The following is a 10,588-nucleotide window of genomic DNA, read 5'->3' on the forward strand; positions in this document are numbered from 1 at the left end:
CTGTGATTTTTTTATGTCAGATGCTCCGGCAACAGTCACCAACGCCGCACGAATTTTGTGCGAACGCGGGCAAAACGCCGACGGCGTCGACAACAGTTCTGCGTGTTGCCGGTGCTGCTGCATGTCCAAGTTTATACAGCTGATAAAGCTACTATCATTACTCCGTATAGCTCTCTACAAATTTGCTATCGCAATTTATGCTTCGCCTTTCAGGTGAAACTGCGACAACTTTTTTTGGAAGGATAGTCTCCAGGCTCGGATTTCTCTTTTTGCGAATCACTTTAACTTCACAAATCGGAGCATTCGCGTAGTAATGGCACGTAAGCACACTTACTCACGCGAACATTTGTTACGAGAAACATGTTTCTAATGGCAGAGACGCCTTCGTGTGTTGAAGTAAATATGCCCTGATGTCTCAGTTATGTCCTCGTTTTTTGTTTTTTTGTTTTTTATTTCTTTAAATACCCCCAACATCATTGCCTTTTACTTTTTCATGCGGAAGGTACGAAGTTTGTCGCTTAAGGTTTGAAAAATTTATGGATTGATATTTGTGAAGCAATAATAATACGTTTGCCGTAGTGCTGCATAGAAACCAAACATACATCTGAACAATGCCGCGTCCTCTGTCAGTAATCACAAAACATGTTCCACAATTGTGCTTCGTACCTTGGTTAGCTTGCAAAGATATCAATGGCAGACAGCTGCATGCAAAACTTTGTACATACCAATATAAACACAAATGACGTAATTCTGGCACGTGTTCCTGACAAGGTGTTCGTGGCGCATGGATACGGCGAGAGTTGCACTTCTAATCGCAGATTTTCTACGTAAACAACTAAAAAAAAACGGCGAAATACGTTGACCTCTGTATATATCAGAAATAATTGGAATACTTCATTCTTCTGCATTGCTTGTATGTAAGGCTGAGTGAATGGCTAAATCATATAATTTCCAAATGAATTCAGAAAAATTCTTGTAAAAAGAGAAAATTGGCTTACCCATGCACGTGCTTACGCACAGTTTACATATAAGAAAGCCCTTTGTTCCTGCGCATGATCCGACTTTCCGATGAACGCAAGTGCCGTTAGACTGATCAAAAATCCATTTCGGCACATTGCCTGTGCAACTCTCAGCTACAGTAGCGCACTTTCCGCTCGTGCTCCCTTTACCTGGAAAATAATGGAAATATGCACTTAGCAGCTCAAATTTTACATGTAAATGTGAGCGGAATAGCTCTGACAAAGATATCCCCAACTAAAAAAACAACATGCATGATTATTTGAGAACGTGCGTAGACTAAATGCGTGAGGCACGGGAGACAAGCAACATTTTTTCGCAACATTATACTTGTAGACAACGGTGAATCTTCAGGCAATTGAGAGAATGTCTTTAACGGTAATTCCAATTTCTGTTCAAATGCGCCCAAGGCACACTTTCTCTTTAGCAGAAGAAATTAAAGTAGCTCATTGTCTGCTATTTGTGCTTGCTTTACGTAGACAGCAAGCCACTGTATAGCTTACACCCGTGAATTTCTCAAAGCAACCTTTCCTTTTTCCTAAAGTTTTGTTATCTGTTCAGAATTCAATAGCGAAACTGCGAGTTTTCGGGTTTATGCTGCCTAATTTTTCTTTATTTATTCAGCTGCAACTACAACTACAAAAATTCATGGTTACAGCAATGTCTTATATGCGAAATCTTTGCAGTGAACAAACAAATTTCATGTAATTATCCAGCTACTGCAAGACAGTCCGTCGGAAAGTAATTACGCTAGCTCAGACATAAATGTTATGGGTGCTGATAGTTAAATAGCTCACCGCCAGATGCTGGCTTAGACGGGGCAGATCCAGTTGCCGCTGCTGGGGCTGCGGCTGGTGCCGGGCTTTCTCCGGCCCCACCTGCAGTATTGTGAATTCAGTCAATTTATTTCTAGAGCTAGGAGATTTTGAATCATTTAGAATAAGTTAACTCACCACCAGGTGTGCACAGGAGCTATCAAATCTGCCATCTGAATGTGTCCACATTTGAAATGTTCTTACACCTTGCCCAATAAAACCGTGCCGGTGTGGACATGATAGGCAGGGCACCATGGAACTCCTGTGCACACTAATGCGAAAAATTGGGGATGCTATACGTGAGAAAACAGTTGTCTTAGGGAAATAGGAAACAATTCCGCTGCATGGGCTATGAGTATTTGAATATAGCAACACCAACTCAGTAAGTTGTTGCGAGGGTACTGATAGTATCTACTATCAGCAAAGAGTAATGACAGTAGCCAGCACTCCCGCAAGTTTTCATTTATATTTTTTGGTAGTTCTGGTATGTATACGATGAACAAAGAAATCTTCATTTGCTATTGAAGAGTGCCCAAAGTTTCATTTATGAATTCAATTATCGTCACGGCGAATTATCTGCCATCGCTTCTCGAATATTTTGGTTGCAGCACGTTTTGAAGACATAAACATCAGCTTTTAACCATGCATTCAATCTCCAATACTGAGGAAGAAAGTACCGCACCCATTAGGTGGAAAAACCAAATCTATGGTATTCGCTTTTTACTAGAATTTGCAAGTTTTGTTGATTTACCATTATACGCAAATTAAAGGCAGAAATATAGCAATTTGTACTAGTGTTCCGCAGCATCAGCTCACCATGGCGTCCATTTTATGCGCGAAATTACTACTGTTCTGATGTTCACTTTAAATGTAAATACAACGATGGTGTTACAATACATAGACTGCAGTTCATGAAGTTGCCTCGACCTTTTGTTGTACAGCTAAAAAACTGAAGAGGGTCCCACAGTATTAATACTGAAAACGGGACCCTCGGTTAAGCAAACAGAAATAAATTTCTTTGTTTACCCAGAGAGCGTTCTCATTGTTTGGCTTATGGTGTGCTCGTGTTTGTAGGTAATTTTTGTAAGTTACCCTAATTACTATTGGACACTGTACCGATCTTTAGGCTAATAGTATCTATAAATGAATAAACTTAAAATAGGTAAAGAAGGTGGTGCCTTCTGTGTGTGTTGATTTTTTATGTGTGTGTGTGTGCCTGTGCTGAAGCCCACGTTGCGCTACAGACAATGTGGCTATTCAACATATACATATAGATTTTTTTATTCATTCATGTACCAATACGAATGACCTGGTACAAAGACAGGCACCACCAAGTTGCGGTTCCGCACAGAAAGACACCGCAAAATGACACTAACAGCACATTACTGGCCCTTTTGGTTGGGTTTCATCTAATTCACGACGTTGAGATTATAAAGAAGAATCAATATTTTTGCAGTCAAATAATGGGCTGCAGAGAACCACACAATAAATCGTAGAATCTTTTTAGTGTCCTGAGCTACAAATTTTGACCTTGCTCAACCATAACTTCATGAACTGCTGAATAAAGTGGTGTTTTTTTTTTCAGTAATGTAATGACACCGCCTTAGCATTGTTTAAAATTTCGCATGTTAGCAAAATTATCCCATCTCAAATAGCTGACACCCATTAATACACATCGGAATTTATGCACTCATTGGGTCAGCGCCGAAAACGACTACAACGCATTGACAGCGCTCGTCCTAGTCCTTCCTCTTTGGTTGCCATCATTTACAGCTCTGATTCAAAGAACACATACCGATGTTCGTCTGTGACTGCTCAGTCTTTATTTCAGCCTTAAGAGAATAATTTCAATAGCAAAATAACATAGATTTTAAAAAATCAGTTACGATAGTTCTGCCTTCTTACTTCGAGAAGAGACAGCAAATAGGGACAATAACGTACTTCTTTAAAATATATTATTGCTGCGATGCATCACGCAATCTGCAACTGCTGCATCAGTACTTTAAGCCAGACATGCAAAAGACTTTACTGCCAGGTTCATGTGTTCGTTCGCTTTTATGGGTGTTCGTTGGATACAATGTGCCGCCGTACAGCGCAAGACATTATATATGCTGGCGCAGTAAGTTGTTAGGATGCAATTTTTACTACAATTTACCCTTATCTTTGGCTGTGCCTATTACATTTCATAGTAGAATAGAATACCCTGATAAGAAATAAGGTATTCAAGGGAGTACTTAGAGTTCTCTTGTACTGCGACTTCCTACATAAACTTCTAACCTTACAAATGCGCAATTTCAGATATGTCAGACAGAATCATAGATAATGAAATTATTTTAGTGCGGCATGAGCAAGTATAGCACTGTAATAAATTCAGAAGTGTAAGCACAATGTTTAGCTGTAGTGATTGTCAAAAGCACTTACCACCTTTTTCTGACCCGCCCTCGGGTGTCTTAGCCTCCCCCCCTGAACCACCAGCTGCACTTCCTCCCTCTCCTTCGCCTCCTCCGCCCCCTGCGTGATACAACACACTGAATAAAAAATTGGATTCTTGATTGTAAATTTTTAATAAAATATTACCACCCATTAAAGGCGCACATCGAATAACGGAACTAATTTTCAGCATTTCTAAATAATTAATATCACTGGAATAGAATAAATAATGCATTTCACGTATGAGAAAATGGTAATAATTTAGACAGAGTTTGTTTATGTTTATGTAATAAGACATCATTTTACGGTATTTAGATGGGTGGTATATATAAGTCAAAGAAAGTCAAGAAATCAGGGTATCGCGAGCAGTAGCACCAATGGCAGATGCGTATTTATTTAGAGCTGTTTCGTATACCATATGATAGTAACCTTTTACTTTGTAATATATTTAAACACATGCAACAAAATTGAAGTCTCGGCAGAAAGCACATTTTCACAGTCCTAGCAAAATATGTTCATGTATTTACCTTTTTTGATGTGTGTGTGAAGGCAGCACCACAAAAATAGTATATATACAAAGCCAGTGTATACACCAGCAGTATACATTAAATCAATACTGTTCAAAGAGTGAGCTTAGTGATTGGTGAAGGAACTGTGTGGTTCATAAAAAGTTGTCGCAGTTTCACCCGATAGGCGAAGCATCAATTGCGATAGCAACTTAGTAGTAAGGATGGTAGAAGGACGGAGTAAGGATGGTAGTTTTATCCGCTGTACAAACTTGGTCATGCAGCAGCACCGGCAACACACAGCACTGTTGTCGACGCCGTCGGCGTTTTGCCCGCGTTCGCACAAAATGCGTGCGGCGTTGGTGACTGTTGCGGAGCCTATGATATAAATAGGCACTTGGTGCCGCAGCTAAACGTCGCCTCCCTTCCCTGCCCCCCCCCCCCCCCCCCCCCACGGCCTTTCGTGCGTCAGAAGAAGGCGCGTTTGCTCTACATATATGGTGATTGTAAAGGAGGAAAGAGACGCCTACTTCTGCAGCCCTTAAGCGAGCACGGCACAGGAACGCGCGTTTGTTCTCCGCCGTGCGTTCACTCCCCGTGAAAGCGCGCGTCCCTCGCGCCCTTTCACTCGCACATACAGCGTTCGGCGGCGCGCGGCGACGATTTCATCTCCAATTGACGTCATACGGAACCTCACGGCGACGCCGACGGCAGAAAATCTGCTTTGGAGTGTCCATATAATTGCTATCGCAATAAATTGTGCCAGGCAGATGACCGGAATATTATGAGCGTGCGTATCGTTAGAGTGTACTAGAACGGGGGAGTGGGTCCAGCGGACGCCTTGGCAAGCGCCGAGGGTGAAGCAAAAAGTTGAAATTGTGGCGGCCATGCCGTCGCCTTATTCCGTATCTCCGGCCACTAAACGTTGGCTCTGGCTGTTTCTGCAGCGCTCATTGGCTGAGGCCAGCTCACGAGCTGAGTAGCTGTCGTCTGCTCGATGCACCGTCGTTGTTGCGTCGTTTGCGTTCTTTCCGCCACTATTTCTTTTCATTTTATTTACAATAGATATGCTGGGAATAATATCGGTGTTACTGCCACCGAGGATCGGCCTGTCAAAGCTCCATGCAGCTGCGGTAGAGTCTGCGACGCGACAAGCATCCGGCCGGCGCCCGGGGCCGCTCATTCGGCAGAAAGCGATGGTGGCGCACCAACTTCTCATAAAAAAACCTTAGCAGGGAGCCTGCGTTGTACTCACTGCCCCAATCTAGTACATTCTAGTAATAAGCGAGAGTAAGTTTGAGTGTAGGTGAGTATAAACGTTTGTGTGTGTGTGTGTGTGTGTGAGTGTGTGCCAGCGCGCGCGCGCGCGCGTGTGTGTGTGTGTCTGTGTGAAGAATAATGCGAGCAAGTCCTGGTGAGCGGGAGTGGACACGAGGATGACTACTAGTGGGTGCCGCGTATTGAACGCCAGTACGAGCGCAAGTGATTGGTGGAGAGTTTATATATGTGTATGAGTGGAAGCGGGAGTTGTGCCGATGGGCTGTGAGTACAGAAGTATGTGCGAGTAGTAAGCCCAACATGTATTTTAAAGAAGCATGAGTACATTTTTTCTTAAAAGCGTATACTGCCACATTTTTGTACAAACTCTTCGAAATGCTTCTCGCACACAAAAGTATGGCATTTTAGCAAGCTTGTGGCTAGTCAAACATAATATCGTAGCGTCCTCCTCCGCCAGGTTAAGGAAGCGTCCACATTTAGCTAGCTTAAGAGGACAAACCGAATTACGATGCATGCTTGTTGGCACGTGCGCGCGCACGAAATAGCTAGCAGATTGTTTGCAGAGAACAAGCAAGTTAAACATCTTCTCCGGGTGTGCCGTTCCTACAGTGTTCACGCCAGATGTAGACGTGAGTTCACAGAACCTTTCCACAGCAGGCAACCTTGTGATCGACCACAACAGAACCCAGCCAGACGTGACGATGGTCCAACTCCGCGTGCCGCCGTTCTGCCGCAACACTGCGCAAGTTCGGCGCACTCAGCTGAAGGTGCAGTTCCATCTTGACCGCATTGCCACATGGTCGTACAACCTTTTGTCATTTCTGCCATAGGACGTGGCTGAAGACGTGGTCGATGTTGTCGCCGAGCCATTGGGAGACATGCCTTGCCAACGCCACAAATATAAGACTATGGGTTGAACAATGCCACCCAAGCAGGTGCCCCTCCAGTAGATCCTCTTCGGTGAACATCTCGGTGACCGACGGCTACTCAGCCGCATGCGGCGGCTTTTGGGCGAGAGGGACGACAGCAGCCATGACACGCTGTTCATTAAGCTGTTACTCTAGTACATGCTTAAGGCCATCCGCAATGTCCTGCGGACGATTTGCCCCGCAATCGCCTAGCCGCGTTGGCTGACAAAGCCTACAAGGTTAACACTCCAATGGTCACCGCTGCCTCCGTGATCTCAGAAAATTCTCTTGTTTGAAATATACATGCACACATCAACTCCCTGCTGCCCACAGCCGCTGTCCAGCGCCGTAACGTCACCAGCACTCTCCGTGCCAACGGTGTTGTTCATCTCCGGGCAATGACTCGTCGCGTCATTTGCATACCTCTCAGATCTTCTGATAGGACAGAATGTTCCACCACAACGCCAGAAAATGAACTTTGCGTTGCAGCGGATCCCAAAACGGCCAGTGGAATCGATGGCGGCGGTTTGTGACCTCGCTGTTCGACCCTGCCGCGTCTCCGTGATTATAAACCGAATCCTTAAGACGAGGTTCCTTCTTCATATGACAGCTGAAGTAAGCAGGCTACCACCTACCAACGCGCCTCTCTGGTCCAGGTTAGCAAGACGAATTTTACATACCTCTAGTTTTCTGTTATTAGCCATGTACGAATTCAGTTCATTGACTATACACTTGAGCTTGTGTCGTACGTTTTCAGTGGGTGTTCCAGTGGGTACGCTGTCCATCTCGTCATTGGATCTGAATGCCTTTCACACTACAACTTAGACGTTATCGTGTGACGACGTCATTACCTTATCGGCAGCGTGACTCGCCTCTCTCTCAAGCATGCTCTGTCATGTCGCAGCCACCGGCCTTCTCACGCTCGTCCTGAGTTCCCCATTTGAGAATAGGCTCGCCGAGTTTCACGTCCTGTTCATGGGGTAGTAAGGGTGGAGGGCTCTGTAGTGCCCTTTTCGACCAGGCTAAGGAGACGCCCAGAATTAGTGGGCATAAGCGTACGAAGCGAATAACAGTGAATGATTCAGGAAGCGCGTCGGAGCACGCACATGGCCAGCAGATTGATTCCGCAGAAAAGACGAGTTAAACGCCTTGTCTTGGTGTGCTGTTCGTAGAACATAATTATTTGATGCTAAAGTTGGTTCTGAAATTGCGGGCATGGTGTAGAGGACATTACCCTGACCTGATTAAACACAGCAAAATTTGATAGTGTTGGGTAGTCGTTAGTGTAGATATGATCCCATTCTTCATTCAAAATAGAGAACTGTGCTGCGCGTTTCTCAAAGATTCACTTGCGTGTGGCAGCAGCAGCCATCGCAGGAACGGAGAAAAGGTCAATATTTTATGAAGTCATTATACGTATACATCACGTGTGCTAATACCGAAGCAGGTTCGTTTTAACAATATTTTTAGAAATATAGGTAGGGCAATTTGACATTTGTCAGTATTCTTTAAGGTATAAAGCGTTTGCCCAACTACCTCTATTTACCACACAAGAACTGAACTCTGCTGTTTAGATTGTGGCCGCACTGTTTGCTTTCTTATTGCTTCTCCAAAGTCGGTCGTTCTGCAGCAGATATTTTTAAGCAGTGGCAATTCGAAGCAAGGCTAATTGAGGCGTTCAGCTATGTTCAACCGACAAAGAGCATGTATAAATATTTATTTCCTTTTTAATCTTACATGTTCAACTCAGTTCAGGAGTTAAAATGAGCTTCTTGGATTGAGGAACCGTTATAACAGATATCTCTAGCCAAATTAACACAGCTGCTCATTCCAATTGTTTGGGCGAAATATGATTTTTCACACCGTGTGGCTCCAGCCGGAAAGAGGACGAAGCCTGATTCATTAGTAGTTATGGCACACATTCAAGAAATATTCATTTGCTCGGTATGGACAAAGATCAAGTGAATGCATGCAAGGCTTGTGTTTTGTTCTTTACGAGGCGGGTGGGTAAAGAGGCGGTCTCTTATGGACGGACGAAGCGAGTAGTGGTCTGTTTGTATAATTATAATACGGAGGTTCTATACAGAGCGATTCATTGGGCATAAAGGTGCGCAAGCTTTTCAATTATAAAATCACCTTCTTCGTTGATTGAGTGAGCTGTTATTTTATATTCTCCAGCCGCTTGTCCCCGGGACATGTCTTGTGAGTTCCTTGTTACCTCATCGCGTGTTACACATGCAGCTTCTGTATCCCGTTCGTCACTGCTTCCAACCAACGTAGCGTCGCTTCCTTGGTACTGTATATGTCAGCATAGAAGCCGTCTGCTGTGTTTACAATATTATAAAATGGCTGATGACATGAGCTCGCTTTTATTTCACTGATTGCCTCTTGATCTTACGAATTACAAATTTCTTTCTACCTGACTTCACGCTGCGCATGTTTTTTTACGGTTTTCTCAACCTTTCTAACGCCATAAATTGTAATATCAGTAAATTTCATCCTACAAATCAGATTTGATAATACAGATAATTGTACCTGATCTCTTAGTTAGACACTTTCATGCTTAGTCGTTTTTTTATGGCGCGCTTTGTTACTCGGGCGAGGTTACCTTCTCGTTGCCTGGGTGCTTTCCCTCTTACTTCAATTGCTGCTTATACAAGCCAAGTTACCGTTTCATTCAAATTCTCTATCCTATTTCATCGTCGTACTGTAAAACTGCATTTTTTGCGAGCAGCAGCCTGAAATCATATGCTTTTACCAAAAGCTTCTAAGTTGGCCTGGGTCCCTTGTCAAACTTTTTTCTTTCTCTTTTCAAGTTAGCAGTCGTATACTTCAATAACCTATAATCACGACGCTTTACCCTATCTAACACTTCTACGCTCTTCATTCAAGAAATGAATATATATGGAGCTTGTATAACGAAACGGTTTACTTCTGCCGACTTCCAGTCTTGTCCGGCCTATTGTCTACCTAGTGTCTTCTTTTTCTTTCTTTTTACTTCAAGCTGTATATCTCTACCAGCCAAGGAAATTTTCGAGTCGGCGTAAGCAACCAACGCCAGGCCAAAAATTGAATACAAACAGCTTATCTCCTTGAAATCAGGCATACAGCATAAGGCTCAGCACTCGTTTTCCAAAGAAAAACCACAAAACAAGCATCAAAACCACATGATGGATCATAAGGCACGTGTGAACAATGGGAACATCATCCGACGCGCTCCGGTTAAGATTAGCTTTGCAGCTGCTTCGAAAAGGGGAGACGTCATTCAAAACCCTCGTGAAACCAGTTTCTCTGGTTTCACTCTTTGTAGAGCCACATGTGTAAATGCAAGTGACGTCACTATGGGTAATCGTTGTGGGTATCGTTACAGTGTTCTTTCTCCCGCGTGTGTTTCCCGGTAAAGATTACGGTTGCGTAAGCTACTTCGAGGGGAAAAGTACCCAACAGCATAGCAATCACGTAGTGACGTCACCACAGTCTAGAAACTCATTCAGTTCATTCCAGGCTACCATGGGTTGACTACGGAAAGTAAAGATGCCTGAAGAACACCATGAATATATTGTCGTTGTGAAGTAATAAAGGGTGTGGTAAAGCACATTTCACTTGTCTCTGGTTTCACTCTTTGTATAGACAA

At 43.6% G+C, this 10,588-nt stretch overlaps 1 protein-coding gene across 1 annotated transcript in view; it reads right to left on the bottom strand.

Annotated features, from left to right (window-relative positions):
- Nucleotides 1–7,833: 7,833 nt before the first annotated feature.
- Nucleotides 7,834–10,588, bottom strand: part of LOC119458801 (uncharacterized) — an 8,532-nt gene continuing 5,777 nt past the window's right edge. Inside the window, exon 4 of the mRNA XM_037720663.1 lies at nt 7,834–7,923. Coding sequence (XP_037576591.1) covers nt 7,834–7,923 — 90 coding nt within the window. The remainder of the gene's footprint in view (nt 7,924–10,588) is intronic.

This window comes from Dermacentor silvarum, chromosome 7 (genome assembly GCF_013339745.2).
Source record: "Dermacentor silvarum isolate Dsil-2018 chromosome 7, BIME_Dsil_1.4, whole genome shotgun sequence".
NCBI lineage: Eukaryota > Metazoa > Arthropoda > Arachnida > Ixodida > Ixodidae > Dermacentor > Dermacentor silvarum.